At 41.6% G+C, this 23,642-nt stretch overlaps 1 protein-coding gene across 1 annotated transcript in view; it reads right to left on the bottom strand.

The window, feature by feature from the left end:
* Positions 1-23,642, bottom strand: part of ttc7a (tetratricopeptide repeat domain 7A) — a 52,133-nt gene that overhangs the window by 9,780 nt on the left and 18,711 nt on the right. The window contains exons 10-19 of the mRNA XM_042502243.1: positions 22,882-22,965; positions 21,882-21,986; positions 18,058-18,175; positions 17,712-17,769; positions 17,345-17,417; positions 17,074-17,234; positions 9,547-9,663; positions 8,813-8,925; positions 8,125-8,259; positions 5,072-5,274 (exon numbers count right to left, since the gene is read on the bottom strand). Of these exons, the coding sequence (XP_042358177.1) occupies positions 5,072-5,274; positions 8,125-8,259; positions 8,813-8,925; positions 9,547-9,663; positions 17,074-17,234; positions 17,345-17,417; positions 17,712-17,769; positions 18,058-18,175; positions 21,882-21,986; positions 22,882-22,965 (1,167 nt within the window). The remainder of the gene's footprint in view (positions 1-5,071; positions 5,275-8,124; positions 8,260-8,812; positions 8,926-9,546; positions 9,664-17,073; positions 17,235-17,344; positions 17,418-17,711; positions 17,770-18,057; positions 18,176-21,881; positions 21,987-22,881; positions 22,966-23,642) is intronic.

The raw sequence follows: 23,642 nt of genomic DNA, 5'->3' as shown, positions 1-23,642 counted from the left end.
TGCTGTGGCGACTGTGGAGAAAATTACGACTTCCCTCCACTCTGGTTGGCTTGGGTGATGCTGTGCATAAACCTCAGGAAAAAAATCCTTTTACTTTATTTCTTGTTCTGCTTTTACAGGGGGAAATTTAGCTGTCAGTGTCAGTCAAAATGCTCTAAAATCTAAAGGAAATTTGGATTTTCCATTGTCAACGGCCATAAAAATGGCTGCTGTATTAAAAGAGAGAGCAGCAGGCTAATTGTCTAGTGGTGCACAGAGTGGTGCATATAATCTTTTTCTCTATATATTTTTTGTCTCTATCTACACTGTAAATGTTGAATAAAGACATTATGCTATAAAAATCTGAATAAAATGTTTAAAGTCTAAAGCTCTTGAGGCTTAATACTGTTTCATAATAATAATAATAGTCAAGATCTTGGGTTTTCTCTTATAGTGTGGACTTAATTTTGGGTTTTTATGTTTGTGTTTACCTTGTTATTTATGATATGTTCCTGTTTTTTTGTGGCATCACTCCTCATGGTTAATGTTTGGTTTTACTTCCTGTCTTTGTGTGTTTTCCTGCTTTAGCGTTTCCCTGATTAGTTTCACTTGTCCCTCACTAGATGTACAGTCCTAACCTGTTCTGACTGTCCCTTATGTTTTTCTGTGTCCTCTGTTGTCCCTGCCTTTGTCTGTTTCCCTCCTGCTTTCTATCGCACCTGTCTTTTATCAGTCTTGTTTGTCCTTCTCTGTTTTCAGTCCTCCCTACAAACCTGTTCTGTTTTAGTCTTGTTTGCTCCATGTTTGTGTTACCTGCTGCACCTTTGGTTGTTAGCCAGTCCCTGTTTTTCCCTCCTTTTCCCTGTGTCCACCTGCCCCAGCTGTGTCTCGTTCATGTGATTGGCTCCCTGTGTATATATATCAGTGTGTCTGCCTTTGTCTCAGTTTGTCTGTGGTCCTCCCTGTTGTGTCCCCCACATTTGCTGATGTCTTCACCCCTGAGTTTTTCCTTGTGATCCTTGTTGGTTTCAGTTTATTTTATTTCTGTGTTTACTTCTATTTTGGACATTTTCATCTGCCTTAAAGCTCGCTTGCTTTTTGTTTGTACACCTGTCTGCCCTTTTTGTTCTGCATGTGGGTCCTCATCTGAACGCCTATGTGACAAATAATACGTGTCCATAAAAAATATTCCACAAAGAAAATCAGAAGGATTTCATTGTGAAGCCACAACAGGAGCACATCTTGTTTTATGTGTGGCCTGAATCACGACAAAAAAAAAGATCTTAAGGACAGTCAAGGAAAGTACAGTATGTACTTTTGCAGAATAATAGCTCAAGTGTAAGAATACCAACCAAGAATATCACCAGAATTCCCCTTAAGGCAGAGCAGAATAAATGGGCCACCGGCACACAAAGTGTCCACAGCAGATACAGTGTAAAAATAAATGCATGAATCTAGAGCCACAGAGCGGCAGCAACTGTAGGTTGTATTCTGGCAGGCTGATGCGAGCCAGAAATATGGGGAGCGATCCAAATAAAAATGTCCCACACACTGTCCCACTTAGGCTCCATCACAATGCAAAGAAGTATTTACCCTACTGTTCCATTAGCATGTCTGATATGCTGTATAATCCACAACATGTAGTACTCAAGATAGCAGTGTTTCTGTATTTGGGCTGTTAGTACCTACTAAAATGTGGACTTTAATGCAGGTTCAAGTCAAAAAAAAGGTCCATATGTGCCAAATCCATGGTGGAAGGCACACGCACACACACACACACACACACACACACACACACACACACTTTCAGACTAAGAACACATCTGCCCTGTAAGAGACCCAGAGTATAGGACACTGCCAGCTGGCTTTGTTTCAACTTCTCACCCCCTGGGATTGGTTCTCCCACAGGCCAAATATGGAAGAGTAGCGTACCTCCGTCTACCCCAATGGGACTGCACTTCCACACACACGCAGACACACACACACATCCACATTAAAGTGCACAGTCGGAGCAAAAGCATTAGCCTTATGTGGTCACAAGGTGGCCAGCACTCAAGTCAAAGAGATATCAACCAGCACATCTATGGTCACTATGGAGACCACAGACATTGTGTGCATGTGTGGTTGTGAGCGTGTGTCCGGCATTGTCAGTGGATTTAGGAATATCCCTCTCTGGTCCTTTCACCATGACAACAGTGAGAGTTCAAAGGTCATAGCAGCTGTGGTTAATCCAGTGGATCATCTGGAAAACAGACTGGGAGAGAGCCGGAGCGAGGGAGTGGGTGGAAGTGGGCGAGAGAGGATCTCTTTAGTGCGGAAGTGAGAGAGAGAGGATCTGCTCGGATGAAAGAGATGTGGGGGAGTGATCAGGAGAGAGAAGGCGAGTCTTTGAGCCGAATTTATCATTTGTTGGTTATGGACCAAAGTCTGTTTGTTTCTATTTTGTGAAATTTGAAGTTTGCCCACAACAAATCAGCACCAGCGCCATAATGTGATAATTTGAACTATAATGACCACAATTCTGACACTGACACAGCACAGCACTGCACAAGTGACAAAAAGATTAATGATTATGAGCAGCTGCCATCGCTACTGCCAACTTGAGAGCTAATATTAACAGTTATTAGCGAGCTAGCCTAATCATTTCTGCTGAATTAAACAGGAAATATTCTAATTTTATCAGCCAACCTTTATGTTTCCCCTCAGAAAGGGATAATACTCATTACTACACACAGTGTAGCTGAGTATATGAGGCTAACTTACTCTGTAGCCTTGTGGAACTCAACTCTATTTTTTTAATGTGTTGATTATAAGCAGCTGCCATTGCTCTTGAGAGCTAATATTAGCAGCTGACAGCAAGCTAGCCTAATCATTTCTGCTGACTTACACAAGAAACATGCAAATTTAATCAGCCAACCTTTGTTTCCTCTCAGAAAGAGACAACACTTATCACTACATACAGTGTGGTTGAGTATATGAGGCTAGATTACTCTATAGTCTTTTGGAACTCAACAAATGTTTTTCCAAAAACGTAAGGATTTTGAGCAGCTGCCCATTGTTACTGCCAACTTTTTAGCTAATAGTAGCAGCTAATGGCAAGCTAGTCTAAAAATGTCTGCTGAATTACACATGTAAAATGCTAATTTTAGCTACTAATCTTGCTGTTTCTTTTCATGGGGACAAAGCCTACTTACTACTACATACAGTAGCTGAGTTTATAGGGCTGATAGACTTTTAAAAAAACAGAACAGATTTATTCAGTTCCAAAAGAGTAATGATTATGAGCAGCTGCCATTGCTACTGTCAACTTGTATTAACAGCTATTAGCAAGCCAAACTTGTTGTTCCTGCTGAATTGCACAAGATATAAGCCAACTTTATCAGTCAACCTTTCTGTTTCCTTTCAGAAAGTGAATACCACACAGATGAGTATATGAGGATAATTTGCTATAAATGACTATAGGTACTACAGCAGAGAAAAAAGTTGAGTATAGGAGGCTAACATTCTCTGTAACCTATTAAAAAAACAGAAGAATTCAAAGTTTGTTCAGGTTCAAAAGAGTAGGCTAATGAGTGGCTGTTTTTACTTCCATATTGGAAGCTAAAATAAGCAGCTAATAGCAACACAGCTTCAGCATTTTGATTGAATTGTGTTCCGCTCTTCCAACACACCTGATTCAGCCTAATGAAGTATTGATTAGATATTGATAAAACATGCCAGGATACATTAATGCTCTGATGAAGAATCACAGATATTCCAGCTGATATTGATTCGTCAACCCTTTCAAAGCAAAGACATTGTTATCCATGTGATTTATTCATATACTTGTTTAGTATTATCCTGTTTAAAATAAGGTTAGGTATTATGGTATTGATTTTCAACATTTTTACTGCAAGCAACCACTTTTTCCATCTTTTAAGGGAAGACTACTGCGGTAGACCACTTCTTTTTCTCTGCAATATTATAGCAATGCATCACTGCCTTCCACATAACAGTGGGGTGTCATTAATTTCTAAAGATGCCAGGTTTTTAGCCTACCTGTTGAGATGCAATCACTTGGCATGGAAAGAAAGATATTTCTCGAGATGACATCATGTGAAAGTACACCTTCTTAACCAACTGGCTGTGTGTTTGTGTACTGTTTGGTGGTGTGTTTGCAGTAGTAAAATGTAACATTTACTCAAGTACTTATGTACAATTTTGAAGCACCTGTAGTTTGCATGAGTAAGTCCATTTATATTATGTTACTTCATACTTCAACTCCTTTCCATCTTAGATGCTAATTTTGTACATTTTACAATACAACACTTAGTTGATAACTTTACTTTGTGGATTCAGAATATAAATACAAAATCTAAAAATATTTTCAAAAAAATATATAAATTATGATGTAATATTATAGTTGAAGCTAAGCAGCAGCATATAAAGTAAATAAAATTGTCCCAGCTTTTACCAGCTGCAACATTAAAGCGATGTAGTGGCATATTAGTGCATCATTGATCATAATTCAGTAATATAATATATATAATTCTGAAATCAGCCATTCTGCACAATGAGCACTTTTACTTTTGGTACTTTAATACTTCCTGACTTTTACTGATTGTGATTTTGAATGCTGTACTTCTACTTGTAATAGAGTATTGTTACATTGTAAGTATTTAAGTAACTTATTTTCTGAGTGCTTTCTCCCCCACTGTGTTTGTGTACAGTTACGAAGACCTGACAAAATGTATAATTTTGTCCAAGTTCTGATTGAATTAAGTGGATTTAAGAACAACATTTAAATGTTTGCATTCCTACATGACTGTGTGTGTGAAGATGACTTGATTCTGAAGTTCTTGTGCCAAAAACATTGTAATGCAATTCAGTGAAGTCAAATAAAGCATTAAAAATGTGTGCATGGATGTGTGTATGCACACACTCGGCCTGCATCTTACATCAGCGGTAATCTAATAGAGTCAAGTAATGCAATTAAAATCTGTTTGCGTATCCACGCATGTTGTGGGTGCGTCTGTATGTGCATACTGACCAATGAACACAGTGTTACATCAAATTCAATTTATCAGCCTCTAAAGCTTTCCCTGTCTCTCACCATGTGCACAAGTATGCGCTCTCCTGTGGGATGGATGGCTAGGGCCTCGTCGTACAGGCCTTTGGCTTCGTCCAGTTGGCCCCGGAGCTCAGCCAGACGGCCCCGCTGCAGCAGCACGGAGTACGAGTTGGGGAAGAGTGCGCTGGCCTCGGCTAAGCAGAACTGGGCTTCCTTTAGCCGACCGTCTGCCATGAACAACTCCCCTGGAGGAGAGGATGGGGACAGAGGAGGGAGGAAGAGGGGTGAGGATGGTGGGAGGTAGGGAGTTAGGATGTGAGAAAAAGGTGGCAAAAGAGAGAGAAAAAAGAGTGATGCGGGGAGGATGGGGCAGGATGGTAAGGGGCAGAAAAGAACAGAGAGCAAGGAAGAAGAGGGATGGGGAGGAAAAGAGGGTGAGAAAATGAAAGATGAAGAACGATGGAGAGAGGATCAGGGAGAGGGAGAAATGAGAGAAATGTATTAATCCCATCAGAAACATGTGAGAGTGACAGAGATGACTTAACTGTGAGTTCAGCGGCATGACATTAATGTAAACTGTGCAGTACTCAAATACAAACACAAAACACTACACTTGGATGGAACCCCCCACAAAACACACACACACACACACACACACACACAGACAGTGTGAAAGGGAGAGTGGGAGCAATGAAGTGTCTGGGAAGTCATGAAAGTCTTGCCTAAATATGGCCATCGCATACTAACGCTGCCTGCCTTCTTTCTTTGCCGCTGGGAAGATGAGGACAAACCCCAGGCACACACACACACACACACACACACACACACACACACACACACACACACACACAGACACACACAATCACGCCTACATGCAAGTCATTATCCAATAAGATTTGAACACAGAGCTGACCAAAGGACCCGCCCCTGGGACCTCAGCAAACCAATATCAGGATGGGATGCTGACGCAGGGAGCTGCCAGTCATCCTCCTGAGTGGACGCTGGGTCAACACCCAGAGAAACCCTGAGAAAGAAACTCTTCAGCTCTGACAGCAGTCACAGAGAGATAGTGAACTGTGTTGCGTAAATACATTGTACACGCCGTCTGCTCCTGAGCGCTGTGTGAACCCATGTGTGTGTTTGGTCGCGGATGTTTAGTTTGTTTACCTGTATCTCATAGATGCACAGATGGGAAATACTTAGTGCATGCATGCTACCATGGCGAGATGAAAAAGAGCCATTTCCCAGCCTCAGGGTTCCTTTTCATAGCTACACTTCGGGGAAAAAGGATTCAGTGAATGCTTTCTGGTTATGTAAGGCCGTTTCCTGCTCCTCACCTGAGCTCTCAGAGAAAATATTTCATTTCATGCAGCCTATTTACATGTTTGAAGGTATGTGCGCGTGTGTGTTTTGGCATGGATATATACAGCTAAATGTATTTAAAGTGGTTTTTTTTTTTTCTCCCTATGTGGCTGATGAGGAAGTCAGATTGTGAGAGGAAGTGACCGATGAGAAGAGGAATGTTGGGAAGGAGAGAGGGGGTAAAACTGGCTCGGCCCTGAGTAAAGAGACCCGACCCTGGTCACACACACACGTAATTTAGTTCAAATCAGCAACGATCAGATTCCATTTTGCCTGTTCTCAGCAGAGGAATAGCACAGTTCAAAGGTTGGACATAGAAAATAACCTTCGAATTACAGTAGGCCACAGGGGACTCAACCCCGCGCCCCCCCCAACCATCCCATCCTGCACTGTAACACGCTGGTATGCTGGTTGCATCACTGCCTTCGCTCGGCTGCTGTATGGATTCCCGTTCTCATGCCTCATACACTCCAGCTGAGTGGATGGATGGAGTGTTTGTTTGTGCGGAGCATCTCTGCACTCTCTCCCTTCATTTCCTGCTAACGCTCTGCTCCTGTAAACTTCCACAGGCAGACTGAGGCTGAAGGGGTGGAAGTAATAGTGGTATGCATCACTGCCATTCTGCCCTTAATAGAACAGTGGCCACGTGCATGCAGGTACGCACTCCTATAAGGTATGCACCCTTTAACAGGGCTGAAATGGTTCTACCCACTAAATTGTTAAACATGCCCTTGTATACTGTTGTTTGCAAAAGCAGAAAATGGCTGCAGTAATGACATTGAATTATGTCATTTTACACTATACACAAGTATATCATCTCTGGCCAAAATTGTTTTGTTGTACATATGTGACCCTTATTTATGCCACGGGATTTTACAGCCTTTCATTTATAGCTGACCTGAAGTAAATTTCTGTGTCTGCAGTGCTCAGAACATGATAAAATGTGTGCTCATGTTGTACTAAGTGAATAAACGATACCTCACTCCCTAGAGATTGAGATTCAACTGAGCTCGTAAGCAGGTCAGAACGCTGCGTAAGACAGTTACACAGTAGCATCTGCACAGTACAGGCTGTGTAGAGAAGATTCTCATTCAGAAGTTTCCATCTGATATTTTTATTTTAGACTGTAAAAAAAAAATGGATATAAGCACCATAACCATCACCTGTTGGTTTGTGGACTCGCCATCTTGGATTTTTAGAACCAGAAGTGACCACATTTGGACCAGAGGGTGGAGATATCTCTAATACTAGCTGCTAGCTTGGATAGCATATTACATTTATACTTAAGGTTAACTGTAATAATTCTAATGTTAATCTTCACTAACAAAAAAACAGGGTTAAAACCATTAAAACAATGTACTCACTGGAAAAACTAAGCATCTGACTCCTGAGGGTCTGTTAGTAAAACTAAATGCTGAACAAGACTTTTTAGGCGATCGAAATGTTACAATTAAACTTCATAAGCAACAGTCTATGTCAATTCAATTTGAATGTGGCCATTATTATTTAAAAGGCTTAATGGCAATGAGACCCACAAAACCGTGGAATCTGATTACTTTTAATTGCCAGTTTTCAAACAAACATTTCCGCATAGTCAACTTTTTACATTGCAACTAGTTGACTTGCACCGCAGACAAGAGTGAACATAAGAATATAAAATTCTTCCAAGAGATTCCAACTCTAAGGTTTGAAAAATTGTTGTTATACGGCAGCTGTGTATGCGGATGTCTTACCAGCTTGCAGCCAAATGCGTTCCAGGGTGTTCCAGATGTAGGTGGGTCCTTGGCGTCGGATGGAGCTGAGGTCTGATACCTCAGAGAGGGCTGCTTCCAGACGAGATGCTGCAACTGACGAAGGGCTCAATGAACCTGTGAGGGAAAGAGAAGGAATAAAAAACACTTACTTTTAGAGCTAAAAATGACTGTTTGTTTTTTTTTTAGGTTACTTGAATAGATTACAAATAATGAACAATAAAAACAATATTTTGTTGTAAAAACACTCAAAATCTATTCAAAAGCCTCAAAACATGACAATATGAATCATAAAATAAAACATTTGCCATCAGAAAATAATATAATGACAGTAGACAGCCATTCTGAGAAAAACAAACATTAATTATCTGCTCATTTTCAGAACATCAATAGATATCCTGTGGCTGAATGGCAAGTGAACAGATCCTTGACCCTGCTAGAAACACAGGTGTTAAGGTGAGTCGGATCACTGATATTTAATATTTCAGGCAAACATAGTTTCAATCCACAACAGGTCAGATGCTGACCCACACACTAATTTTCATTTACACAACACCAGAGAAAATGGAGGAGGTGTTTAACTTAAAATAATCGATTCAGCATGTTGAAATCCAAACATGTACAGTGACAGCTGCTTATTAGAAAGACTTTAACCAGGGAGAGAGCAGACCAGTGGAGGCGTCCTGGAAGTCAGGCAGGGTGAGGTGGATAGAGGGTTTCCTGGCTCCGGGGCTGACCTCTGCCCTCTCGGCCATTGGTATACTGCTACTGTCATCTGTCTCACTGCAACACACACACAAACAGTGCAGCACAAACATGATGAACAAACACACGCACAAGCACTGATGCACACACTGCATACACTGTGCTGACCTCAGAATCATAAGGTTCAGCAAATGCTTCATATTAAACTTTTCTTTCAAGTGTTGGAAGTTTAGTTTTAGATTTAAACATCGACAGCCAAACAATTAAAAAAGAATATGTTCTGTCCAAGCCACTCTCTAGCTTGGTTCAATGAAAACATTTAATAAAAAAATGAGTCCATATGGTTAAATAAATAAATACTTTAATTATTTAATTTAATTTTTTAATTTTTAATTCTTAAAAAAATGACTATTTTTATTTATTTCAGAGGACTTTTACTTTAAAATTCCATATTTGTTTATTTCATGGGACTTGTATATCCAAATGCCACATTTATTTCCCAGCTGTTTTTTTAATTTCATCTGTTTTGTTTAAATGAATGGTGTGAGCTTATCTCAAGATTAAGACCAAAGCAACAGCACCAGAGCAGCACTGAATCACAATCTCTTGCTCCACACTCATTCGGCATATTTATTTAATTATTTAATATTGACATGAATGGAATTCCATAAAACGCACATTTTGCTCGCACACACCCACCTGGAGCGGCTGACATCATAGCGGCTTTGCCACTGTTGCAGCATCTCCTCACAGGTCTGCAGGGCCACAGCAGGGCCAAAGAGGGCCTCCTGAAGCTTCACCTTTGTGAACAGCAGACTGGACCAGAAAACACACACACACACACACACACACACACACACACACACACACACACACACACACAACCGTCTTAATTAATTGTTATACTGCTTGTGCACCACAAACAGTATCAGCTGTTTTTATACCCGTATGGATTTTAACCTGCAAACTGAGTAAATCAGCGTGGAAGGATGATACTGTTGGCCTGAACCCAGTCAAACCTGTTCTTATTATCACTGATCACACTGGTTAAAGTATCAACATACAACATAACATTCAGTGAAATGAACTGTGCTATAATGAAGTAAGGCTTTCAGTACTTCTTACTGTCGACTTTTGATAAAAAATGCATCTAACCTGCAAACAGCTCTATATTATCCCATGCAGCTGACGGTTACAGATTTAGTTCTAAAAACAAAGAAGCATATGAATAAGCATGTATGTACATAGTCATGTTCATGAACAAGTGTTTGAGCTTCTACATTAGCTTTGTAAGTGCTTAGAACCCATCAACATCTCACTGATGCATGTGGTGAGAGGCACACGTGGATCGATACAAACAGAGGGGGTAAAGATAGTCATCAACAACAAGCTCTGAGAGTGCATAAGCCACAGTGTGTGTGTGTGTGTGTGTGTGTGTTTGTGTGTGTGTGTGTGTGTGTGTGTGTGTGTGTGTGTGTGTGCTGTAGTGTGTTGAGAGGTTGATGAGTACAGGCCATAGAGTGTTTCCGCTCTGCCCTTTTAGTTGAAGACAACTGGTTAAGTGATGCGGGAGTCTCTGATGTGAACATGTGTGTGTGTGTGAGTGCGTGTGTGTGTGTGTGTGTGTGTGGTAATTGCCAGAAGGGGCTCTCAGAGGATGCAGTCTGTCATGGGCATCACTCATCCATGAGTGTGAGGAGAGAGAGAGCCAGAGAGGCAGAGAGACTATGGTGTTGGGCCCACTGGACGCCCGCCTGCCTTGCCTGTCCACTGCCTCTCTGTTCTTGGAGGCTCCTCCAGAGGTCCAGGGGGAGTAGGGGAAAGGTAGAAAGGAGGAAGGGAGGGTACGCAAAAATGGATGAAGGGATGGAGAGAGGGCGAGGATCAATAGCAGAGCAAGACGAGATCGTGTCAGGGGAAAAAACTCTCAGTGAAATGTGCCTCGTTACGGACTCACGGGTCGGTGGACGATTGGGGGAAGGGTGTGTGTATGTGTGTGGAGGAGGGTGTGTGGGGAAGATGGAGGGATGTTGGAAAAGAAAAAAAATTGAAAGTGCATGTGTGTGTGGGAGGAAGGGGGTTGGATTTTCTGACGTGCGGCTGACAAGTGCTGCCGAGGGACGCTGTGTTAAGGATACGCCTGCCAGTAGGGGTCCACCAGAGTGTGTGATTGTGTGTGTGTGTCTCTAGGCTACCTATTACCAGTGTGGCAAAGCATTTAGAAGCACTGTGATGGTACAAATCCGTCCTAATGTTGAAATGTGAAAAAGTGTGTATGGGTTTGTAACATACGCACAAAGACCTGACTTCGCTGACTCTGTATCCTGCATGTGCAACACAAAAAGCCACTGAAATTGAGTGTACTACAAATTTCCAAAATAAAAGTTGTTGTTCAAGGAATGGCTGAGTTTTAAAAAAAAATGTATTGTGCCTGTTTTTTCACAAACACTGGTCTCATTCAAAGATGAATTCTAATTGTATCAGCTCTGTGTTGGTTTTTCTCTTAAGCTATCATCAGTGAAAGTCAGCACCTCCTGGTGAATTTTTTTCTTTCACAAAAAGTAGAGGGCACAAGCTTCTGTATGTCAACATTTCTAGGGAAGAAGTTAATTACAAAGCTACATATTATGCTGTTGAAAAACATACATTTGTAATCTGCATCTTAAATCACTTCACTTTTAAACTTGGGGTCAACTTTTGAGGCACTGTGTTTGCCTGGTTTCCTCCCCTTGGCAACAGCTCATGGGTATTATAGTTTTTAGAGCTGTCCGCCAAGCCAAAATTATGGATAGAACATGATTCACCAAAAAAAAAGTTGAAATAATTGAAACAACAAACATAGAAGTAATGGTTATCTTATCCAGAGGAGACCAGTGTATCTGGGATACTTTGCTGATTTCCAACCTGTTTTGTAAAATAGAAGTGTCAAACAAATCTTCCTGCTGATCTTCACTGACTTTAGGGCTGTTGCCTGAATTACAAATTGTACTTTTGCACTTTCATATTGCCCACCACCACAGACAACTAGAGTATAGAAGCGGATCAAGAGAGAAGCAAGTCTCTTTCTCTCAAACTCAAACAAAACTGAAATCAGACGGTTCAACTAAGCATTGCTTATTAAATACAAACCAAGACTGCGTTGACTATTTCTTTACAGAAACATATTTTAGCTCACTATTTGACTGTAATTTCAGATTGTTTGTTACCAGCCGGCTGCCATGTTATTTCCTTGAAAAAAAAACGGACAATCTGGCATCAACATAACTAAGCAGTGAGAGTGTTTATTGTCCACTGCGGCACAGTACAGTCTGGTACTTGTGAAGCAAATGCCACAGACCTTTTTCTTTGATTTCTCTGGTCACTGGTTTTTGTCTTTCTACTGTTTAGACAACCCCGTTTTATTCAAAGGCCATCTTTGGAGCAGTGAAATACTTCTTTAAGCATTGTTGAAAGACAAAATTAAAATGTTACAGAGCAAATGTGAAGGACGACTTAAGTTTGTATTGATAGTGAACAGTATTGTTGGGAAGTAAAGCAGAAAATGGGATAGACTGTACAAAAGTATTATAAGATATACTTATAAAAACTGGAAAAACTACTCATGAAACTCTTCTCTCATTTCAGGATATCTAAAAGCCCTTATTCAAAATGCAAAGCCACTATCTGAGAATTTAGACCTACCCATTGGCAGTTAAATTACATATTTAAAACTCCCTGAGTTTAAAAACTGTGCATATAACAGTATTATCAAACTGATCTCAATCATCCAAGTATAGAGTATTTTCCACCTTGTTATTCAACACTCGATCACAGCCAGTGTTTCCCTTGCAGCGTCACGAAAGATAGATTTCATCAAGATTACAGCATTCAAAACTACACATCAGATTACAAAGGCTGTCATTTCGAGGCTCCTGAGAGTGAGCCTGGTGTGTGCAGAGCATAGTGTTTGAGGACGGATGGCATCAAGCAGTGTAACTCTGTGTAAATGCTCGGCGGAGGCCAGCTAAGAGTGGTGAGTGCCAGCGTAAACTCCATATAAAAATAGCTAATAATGTTCCCTTGAAAAAGTGGTATATCTACAGTACTACTCATTCTGCACTCCCACAGATCAGAGAGTGTATTCTCTACACGCACATGGACGCATGCATGTAGTATATATATATATATATATATATATATATATATAGAGAGAGAGAGAGAGAGAGAGAGAGAGAGAGAGAGAGAGAGAGAGAGATAGATATATATAGAGATATAGATACAGCATATACAATGCATGCATAGAGATTAACACACACAAGCCTGTGCAGACATGCTTGCTTTGTGTAGCAGAGCAACAGCCAGGCATGCATGTGCACACTAATACACATGCTTGCACAGATGCACACGCATGCACAGCACACACACTTGCTCATACTGCAACATCCCGTTAGATGAATGCAGAATCAAAGGCTGGGATTAATCATTCTCTTTAGTACAAACTACGAGACCATGATCACTCTCTCTCTCTCTCTCTCTCTCCCTCTAACACTCACGCACACACGCACGCTCCCACACGCACACACACACACACACACACACACACACACACAACCCTCCCCCTCTCTCCCTCTCTCCCTCTCTCGCCTTAGCTCTCTCAATCTGCAGCAGAATCCCATTTCACATTGAAATGCATGCCTGTTTACTGGGTGATTAAAATTTCAAAGAAAGGGGAGAAACAGACGTAGAGATAAAAAAGATGAGAGGCAAGGAGAGACAGGGTGAGAAAGAAACAGAGAGTAAGGAAGAGAAGGAGAAAGAGAGACACAGGAGCCGGGGGTAGAGAATGTGGGAGAAAAGGAGAAAGGAGAAATTCAGTGTGCTACAGTGAGCTGACAGTTTGCTGTGGTGCAGAGAGGCAGTGGCTAACAAGAATCACACACATGCACGCACACACACACACACACACACACACACACACACACACACCCATACACACATACTCACATTCTGACACACAAACATGTATGTGCCAGATTACAATCTAGCACACACGTACGCCCACATCCCCACATCACTACACAAACACATACACGACTGTCGCGGCATGCCCAGCTCCATGCACGATGCAAGCTTTGATCTCTGATGCTTGCTCACAAATCCAAAGCAAATGATATTCAATGAGCTTGTTACTGAGAAAACACCTCCTTTCTCTCTTTCTCTTTCTCTCTCTCTCTCCCCATCTCTCTTTCTGTCTCAGTCTCTCATTTTGTGGCTCTGAGGTCTGCAGCTCGGCCTCAGTGCGATGATCCTAAGGGTTTTGATAAATGCTAACCGAGTTTCGATTCATTGTCATATACATATTGCAGGTTTCGGGTTCAAATACTGATGATAATTAAATGTTACAATCGAGTACTTGTCCAATTTTCACTGGGAACATTCTTCTCTTAACAGTGACCTACTATTAGTTGTAACTGATTAAGTTTACATTTTATGTACTAAACAATGTACACTAGCAATGTCAGTTACTGAGTCATTCTGGACAAGTACAAAGCAGACTAGACCTTGTGTTTGTTACACTGCCACCAGGGGCGTAGCGGTGGGAGGAAAAGTGAGACTGATTACTCAGGACCCCGATGGGAGGGGGCTCTTGAAAAGCCTATAATTAAAGTTTGGGTTTTTTTGGTGTTTTTTGCATTTTTAAAATGTTATAATAATATAATATTTACTGTCATAACTAAATAAAAATTGGCTCTGTGACTGATTTTTGTATAAGGCAAAATAGTGGAGGCTCTCTAAGGCCCCTCTTACCCCTTACAAGAGGTGCAAAATGCTTTGGTTAACCCCTTGAATGCATCTAGAGCCGACTGATTAAATTGCTTATGCAGCTAGAGCACCAACTAGCTAAAATATTTTAGATTCGATTATTATTTTGTATGCATCTTATAGCATATTTGCATTGTTACATAAACAGTGTCATAAATTAGCATCATAGCTACAATGTTGTATGATTTATAGCCTTTTTTTTGTACGTCATGTTATAAGCAGGTTGAAAAGGCTAATATCAATCATACATGTGTCATGCTTGAGTAATGTTGATTGCTAAATTATCTGTAAAAAAGAAATCAATTTTGAGGAGGGGTGGGGACACAGAGACTGCTAATGGATAGGGCCCATAATTTGGCGCTACGCTGCTGACTGCTACACTCAAACAAGCGGTCCTACTTTGAGAGAAAGATAAAGGGATGAAAAAGTGTGTTAGCTGTCAGTCCCAGGCCAGTTGGACCCAAATGAATTGGGCCAGGTCAGGCTAAGGCTAACATTTCAGGCCTGCGGATCTCTGCTGTCTGTCTCTCTTCAGCTTTCAGTAGTCTCCATGCTTAACAGGCATGATAGATTGGTGAAATTATGATTAGAAACACAGGTCAGTGCATCTTAGAAGTTATATTGAAGTTAATGGACACTCAGTAAGAATTAATTGTAATTCAGCTGTTTCATTCAGTGAACCAGCAGTTTATAGATTTGTATCTCTCTCTCGCTCTCTCTCTCTCTCTCTCTCTCTCTCTCTGACTCAATGTCTCTCTGTCGCTCCATAACAACAGTTTGGGAACAACAACTGATGCTGCCTGCTCTACCCATATGACCTCATGGTTACCGGGGCGATGGGGATTCCTGGCGCAGAGAGTGATGTGATTGGCTGGGCTCGGAAAAGAGCTCTTAAATGGGTCAAAGCAGTCAAGTGTCTCTATGGAGGAGGTGTGTGTGTGTGTGTCTACGTGTGTGTGCATCTAGATAGAAAGAGAACAGATTTCATCTTCTATTTGTACATACAGTACTGATCAGTAAAGCTTGTGTAATTATAAAGCCATCGTCTCTCCTGCATCCACCCACTCCGTCTCTGTGTTCTCTTCTTCCTGTCAGGCTCTTACATTCTTCCTTCCCTTCGTTGTTTCATCAATTTGCTTGTTTTTCTGCATTTCCTCTCTTTTCCTCGCCCTCCTGATGTATGGTCGTACCCCATCTGTCTGTGCTGGGACCGTGGAGGCCAACACTGACCCCAAATGGCTGCATTATGAAATGCTTTACTGGGCTTTGAAATGGAGAGAAAACACATCAGAAAGATGATGCAACACGCTTCCATATTATGGTTAGTGTGAAATAATTGGCCTGGATAGTTGATGTTATCCACGCATGGTGCCACGGAGCTTCCTCCTCTGCTAATGAATGTTTTGTGTTTGTTCAGGATGACGGACTGGAGTCCTTCCTATGAGATAATGGGAGCATTTTAAACCATGCTCGGGGCCTATACTGCTGCTGACCTGCTATTAACAATTTCATTTCAAGCTGGATTCTCATTTAAAAAATTGTGACATATGACTTAACTTCTTTGAGTCCTTTCAGCCGAGAAAAAAAATTCAATTTAGGAAAAAAATAATGCAATAATTTTCACTGTGATTGCATTTTTTGCCATTAAATCAAATACAAACGCAAGGTAATAAACCTCTATATAATAAAATTATCCCTTTCCTTTTTAGCAATTGTGATATACTTTAACGTATAACATGTATCTGCATTTTGAACTTTGGTCAAGTGTTACACTAAAGGGGATTATGCTGGTGAAATGGATGCATGGTAAGAAACGCCAACCTATATCCAAAAGGTCAAAGGTTCATTCAAACCCTGCAACATGTCTTTTCAAAGTGACCAAAGCAGATCTCTGAATCTCTACCTGCCCGAAAATAATTAAAGTTTAAATGTTGGGGTCAGTTTATGTGTGTTTTAAGCTTTTAGTGCAACAGACGGGTGGGTTTCTGTGTCAGATGACTCAGTTCTGTCGGAAAGGCTATGGCTCGGGTCAGAGCTGCAGTGTTAAAAGGGTAAGGGTGTATGACGGGCATAGGTACCGCAATGCAGGCCTCCACTCTGGCACGGCTAAATAAGGCGTCAAGTTTGTGTGTGTGTAAGTGTGTGTGCGTGTGTGTGTGTGTGTGTGTGAGTGTGTGTGCTTGGACTCCAACACAGTTGAGCTGAGACACCCTATCCCTATGGGGAGGACTAGTGTTAGGACAGGGCCTCACTGCACCACTCACTTGAGCTACTCTTACACAGACACACACACACACAGAAAAAACACCCTAGTCTAAAAGTCCATCTGTACAGCCATCGATCAGTGCCTCATCATCAATTCACCAACACTTCCACCAACATTTTCTGTTGCCTGTGTGAGTGGGACAGTTTAGTGGGTTTTACTTGAAGTTGCTGGGGTGCTGGCTGAGGGCCAAGCCCAGGGTGTCCAGGGCGTGACGGTGGTGTTTCTGGGCGCTCAGCAGCAGAGTCAGCAGGTGGAGGGAGTGTAAGTCGTCCCCACGGAGAGATAAAGCTGCCTGCAGGGGCTCTATGGCTGCCGATACCTGCCAGACGTACAGACCATCTCAGGTCTAACTTAAAATCTGAAATGTTTTCTAATCATTCATAATATTAACAAAAAAATTTAATAACTTTTCTATTTTTCTGCTTATACCTGGCGTACAAGGGCCAGCTGGAGAGCCAGGTACATGGCAATCTGAGCATCCTGGGGGTCTAACGAATGAGCTCTGTGGAGGAGAGAGAGAAAAGCCTTACAGCAAACTTGATCAATATATGAAACTTCAAAAACCTGGGTCTTAGTAGCATAAAATACGAACCAAATCTAAAGCCACAATAGCTGTTCTTTGAAGCTAAAATGCTCACAACAACAATGCTAACATGGCTATCCCATGCAGATCTCCTGCAAACATGTTAACCACCTTTGTCTATTTGGTAAGGCTGAAAATAAAATGCTACACATATGATATGAGCAAACTGTGAAACAATACAACATGATGGAGAAGAAAAGAAAATTAACCTACTTGCTTAAAGCTTGTAGTGCTCTTTTGTTGAATTCATTACGATCAGCTTTCAGAGGTGCTGAGGAGAGATGAAAGAAATGTTTATTTGCCACAGTGGTAAAACTATATGTCATATAAAGTATATAAAGTGACAGCAAAGTGGGGTCAACTAGTCCTCACACTTCAACAGAAAAAAGGTGCATGTTATGCCCTTCTAAAAAATGAATCCTTAAAAGAATAGTTTAAAATTTAATTGATTGCTCTCCATTTGTCAAACATGTAGCTATAGCCAGGAGACAGTTAGCTTAGCTTAGCATAAAAAGTGAACAAAGGGGCAAACTAGCATGGCTAGTTTGAATGTCCTCACCATCAGAGGCCTGTAAACTGCAGCAGAGTCCCAAGGACAGATAGGCTCGAGGTAGAAATTCTCCAGCTTCTTCCCCCATAGACACCACAGTCTGTGACAGAGCCTCAGCCTCCTCGAACTGGACACAAAAACATACACTTAATTAGCAAACAAAGAAACTTGACTTCTTATACTTCACTGGGCAGATGAAAATTAAATCAAAAATTAAATTAGAATAAAAAATTAAATCATCCCTTAGCATTACACCTTCATTTTGCACAATCAAAATGGAGTGTGAAGAGAAAACATTAACAAGATGGCTACACGCAACAAAAGAAACCGATGAATGTATTTTCTACATCAAAAAAGATCTAAAAATTACAATAACTATTGTATTTTTGCTGTTTTAATGTTATTCAATGTAATATGGCCTTTATAACAAGCATAACAAAAAAATAGCTAATAGTAGGCTGATGTCTCGGTAGCTAACTAACATTGTTATTTCTGATTTGTGTATAACAGTCCTGCATTTTGACATATTTCCATGTCATATTTATGTCCTCTCTTTGATGGTATATGATGCCTGAAATTTAACTAAAGTCCAGCAGCAACACTGCTTGTTACCGCTCCTCTAATATCAGTGCAGACATACTGGGTAGAAGCACAGGTTGCTAATGTTAGCCTACTGAACTAGTGATCTCTTTTATTTGAGGGCTCATTTGATCATCTGATAACATGAAACTTAATTTGTGAACAAATCGCGAGCGTCCATGCTTTCCTATCTCCATCAGATAAATGGCAAATGTAATTGTGAGTATACCAGAAGATTTCAACCACTACCCCTTGTTCTGAGGGGCAAAGGGGCACTTGAAAAGAAGGTGTAGGGATAAAAATGTGAATTCTGATTGGGCCAGTAACCAGTTATATTAAACAAATAAATCTCTTACGAGCAATTTGAGAAACTGTACTGTACACAGGACCTGCAACAACCTCTGATACATGACCGTGTGAGAGGAAAGACTTTGCTGCACTGAGCCGTAAATGTGGCTAAGGTGCAGCAGGGGAACGCAGTATTGATGGCTGAACCCCATGTGAGTTTAGTGTGAGGACAGTCCGAGTAGATTCAAGGACGACGCAGAGTTTGCTGAAGGACACACACAAACACACACACGCTCGCCCACACACGCAGCAGTCGACTGCAGGCGCTGTGTGGCCGAGCCGAGCCGAGGTGCTCTGAGCCGAAGAGAAAGTGTGTCACTCTGTGTGAGGTATGGCTGGTGCCGGGCGGGCAGGCAGTTGGGTAGGTGGGCGTAGGGGGGTAATGCCTTTGACGGCACGCCAGCACAACAGCAAGCCAACTGCTCTGACACCCTCCCCCTCCTCCTCCTCCTCCTCTTCTTCCTCTCTTCATCCTCCTCCTCTGCTCTCTCTGCCTCTCTCTCTGAATCCAGCCCTTGCGAGTTCAAAGCCTGCACACAATAGCCAGTCTTTTAAACACACAGCTCGTCCATGCACATCTTAGGAGGATTAAGTTTTTTTTTTTTGCCTCCCTTAAATGGTGTGAAAGAAGAATGTGTCGCTGTTGTCGGGTGAAAACCTTGCATCTGCAAAACTGCTCTTCAGGAATTTATAAAAGCAGCTTTGCTTTCAGTTCGCCGGCCCTGCAGTTTTTAGTGACGTCACGAGTTTGGAGAGGGTTGCATGTGCCCTGAGATCCTTTTTCACATGTGTGGGAGCGCGCTGAAAAATATGAAGAAATAATCACGAGTTCTGGTCTGTTCTGTGGGCTAGTGGACCAATGCAGTGAGCAAAAAGAAAATGTTGCTGGGTAGATAATAGTCCAAACTATCCAGTGGAGCTGATGGTGGATAATGGTGGCCCATTTTATGTAATGCCCCACTGCACTATGGCCATAGTGTCCCATTGTGATTAAGGCTGTAAGCTCCTTACTGTCTCCGGCCTGCCATGATCTCCAGCCACTGACAGATGTGCTCTCTCCGTTCGCCCCTGTTAGCTCCTCTTTTCTAATCTCTGACCCCTTTCTCTCTCTTCTCTCTCTGTCTCACTCATTCCCCCTCTCTCTCCGTCCACCATAAATACTGCTGCGGATTTGACTTTCCTCCTCCTGCACAGATCATGAACAGGACTATCCAAACTGGTTGGAGCTTCACGGTGATGTGTATCTCCCTGAGAGACCTCGGTGTCAATCCTGAAACATTAGCCACACACTGATGCTGTGTTGTGACTCTATGTACACATTAAACATTCTTTAAAGCTGCCGTCCGTGTGGTGCAGAATTATGTGACCCAACATCACCTTTCACCATATCATCTTATGAGTGTTCGCCGAAGCTGAGGGGGCAGGTGTAACTAAGCGAAAGTGAACATGCACGGATTATAGAACTGATCGTCTGCGATACTGCGTTCGTCTGCAGATTTATGATATCTCATTAGTTCCGGATAAAGAATGGATATGTGCCACTCTGTCTGTAATCCTGTGAAATTTGATCCTTTACATATATTTATCTGGATTTGTAATAAGTCATTCGCCTCTAATTTTAAGTCCTTATTTAGAATATTACTCAGATCTGCTACTGATGATAGAGCAGCATATAAAGTGGAATCATCCACAGACATAACAGCTCGAGCCCTTTTTAAAAACTAATGGAAGATAATTAACAAAGACAGAAACAATAGGGGTGCCCAACAAATGCCTTGAGGTACCCCACATGTAACCTGTCTGATCTTCGACAAACAGCCACACAGCTCTGCAGTTAGAAATCGCTGGAAAAAATATTTACATTGCTTTTATGTAAACCTCCTTTTATGTAAATTTCTCAACAATGTTGTGGTGAAAGTGTGGCTACGTTTAGGAACAAAAAAAGGGAAAAGATCACATTTTGGCTAAAACATCCACATTTGGTGGCACAAAAGTTGGTGGAAAAGCAGGGATGGTTTGGTGAAAAATCACTAGGGTTTGGTGGCTCAAATGCTTGGAAACGTTGCAAAGGATCAGTAACACTTGGTATCAGTTGCTCAAACAGTTTGGAAATTGAAACTAACTGTACTTTTGGAGAACCATGAATTCTGCACAATGGGCATTTATTTTTAGGATAGCGGGCTGTCAGAGAAATGGGCTTGAGGTCTGGTGGGACATTTTTCAGACTAATGGGACTTCAGAATTCTGGCCTGTTGCAACACTGGCATGGTGCTGACCAACTTTGCCATATGGCTCTGAGCTGCTAGCATGGCTAAACATGAGCAAATATTAGATAAAAGCCAGAAAAATAACCTGTCAGAATTTGATTTCTCCTTATTTTGTACCTGGTAATTATCTCATCACCCATGTAGGGATCCCGATTCTCACATTATTTCACGGATTTTCAGAATGCCGAAGAGGTTAATGTGTCCAAGGTTTCACAAGAAAAAAATAAAACATTAGCGAGTTGGAAAAAAAATAAACCTAATTTTGTGCTGCAGCAATGAATACTTTCTGTTTTTTCATTTTGATCGTCTCATGACCCCTCAGAATTATCTTGGGAGTCTTTTATGGGGATGTAAACATCTGCTACTGTGTATCTACTGTATCTACTCTCTAAATAGAGGTGTTAGCAGGAACGGTATAAGCCACCACATGACTAACTAGACAGGGAGAACAGCTCCACCTACAGACACTCATCCATAGAAAATTCAGAGGTATCACCGCAACAAGTATCTCTGGGAAATGTAGAGCACATACATCACAGCAACTAATGGCATGAAAGTACATTCATAGATCATCATTTTAATGTTAATTTCTGTACATGACTCATTCACATGGCTATGTGAATGTCAGTGTGTATTCACCCAATGCAGTTGACCAATGCAGACTTTAGCAGCCAATAGGGGCAATGAAGGATCCTCTGGTCTCATCCTGGCACACTCTTTAAATACAGACACAGCACCAACCCCCTGGAAGGAATACACACACACACACACACACATACAAAAATGTCAGTGACAAATGATTCATGTGCACACAGCAGCCAGTTATCATGCAGCCACAGATGACATGGATCGCTTTAAAGCGAGTGTATCAAACACACATCAACTGTCCTTACACAGCCCTAATAGACCCATTTAGACACACAGTCACTTAATACATGTAGGTCAATCATTAATGGACCACATGCACGCACACACGCACTCGCACACATGCACGCACACATATGCACGCACACACGGCTGGCCCTAAATAGAAAGCGGATCTGACGACACTGAGGCGGCCCCTTCTCCTTCTAGGGAGCAGCCTATTTCTAGAGCTCTCCATTGATCTGCAGTGTCACTTTATCCTGCAACCCAGATCAATTTTTCTGTCACACACACACACTAACACACACAGACACACACTGAGGGAGACAGAAAAAGAGAGAGGATTGTGACTTGTGCTGGCCTCGGACTCCCATTTGAAGAACGTGAAGTGTTTTTAACATTACAAGAGTATTCTCTTAATTTAGCAGCTAATGGTTTCAGAAGTGTTTCCCAATCATTTCAGTTTGATTTTTGAGGTAGCACATGGGAGTTGCCACGACAGACCACGTATGCTGTACTAAATGGGTTGGGGTAGTTGAATGCCCTTTCAGTGTCCTTGTTTTGCAATTAATTTACTTCTTAATATCACATCAAATAAATTTCAACCTATCTGCACCTCCAAGCAGATCGCACTTATCTGCGAATACTATGTGTTGCTGAACACGAGTTTGATGATGGAGCCCAGCAGTGTACAGGACAGAGGTATGGTGGAAGATGGATGTCGCCTTCGGGTGTGGCGTGACTGTTGCTGGTATATAAGAAGAAATGAGCTCACCTTCCCGGCTGCCATGAGTGACAGGCCCAGCTGGTGCCAGAGGTGGAACTCGTTAAATGAAAACTTCATGGCTCGCTCCAGACACTGCAGGGAGAAATGCAGCCACACACAAATGTTTTAGTGGCATAATTCATACAAGTGGGAATGCGTAGGCTCAGGCAGAGTGTGGCCAGGTAGACCCAGACTGAGCCCAAAAAAAAGATGTAAAATGCAAATGAAAAATGTGTGCTCAAACTGTCCTAAGCCATTAGGAGAGCAATCTTTAAGTCAGGAAAGCCAGGGTTAGGAACATTAAATTTATTCCCTCATTTTCCCTCATTTACATAGTCACTAAACTGAATGGCCACTCTTCCTGAATACATTTTTCTAGCTTGAAATGACTGTCAGTCACCACTCACCACCCACTCAGTGCTGTTCCAGTACATAATGATGTGATTGATGTGTGTGTGGACGAGCAGAGGATGGCGTGGAGCGCCGCTCAGTCAGATGTTGTCAGTCATGCAGAAGTGAGCTAAACCAGGAAAAAGGTCTGCCAAATATCCTGATTAAATAATGTGCGCTGATTATAAAGACTGCTGACCATTAACCATGCAGACAAATACGCCCTGCTGTATAGAGCTCAACAAAGCAAATTGCAATAATGAAAATACTGCTAATATTTATTTAATGATATAATGACTTAGCTCAGTGTCAATTAAACATACATGAAATTCTGCTAAACTTTCACTGCTGCTGCTGCAGACATTATAGTGCTATCCCTA

The sequence above is a fragment of the Plectropomus leopardus genome, chromosome 15 (genome assembly GCF_008729295.1).
Source record: "Plectropomus leopardus isolate mb chromosome 15, YSFRI_Pleo_2.0, whole genome shotgun sequence".
NCBI classification, from domain to species: domain Eukaryota; kingdom Metazoa; phylum Chordata; class Actinopteri; order Perciformes; family Serranidae; genus Plectropomus; species Plectropomus leopardus.
The sequence above is the reverse complement of the archived record's forward strand: the minus strand, read 5'-3'. Positions and strand labels throughout refer to the sequence as shown.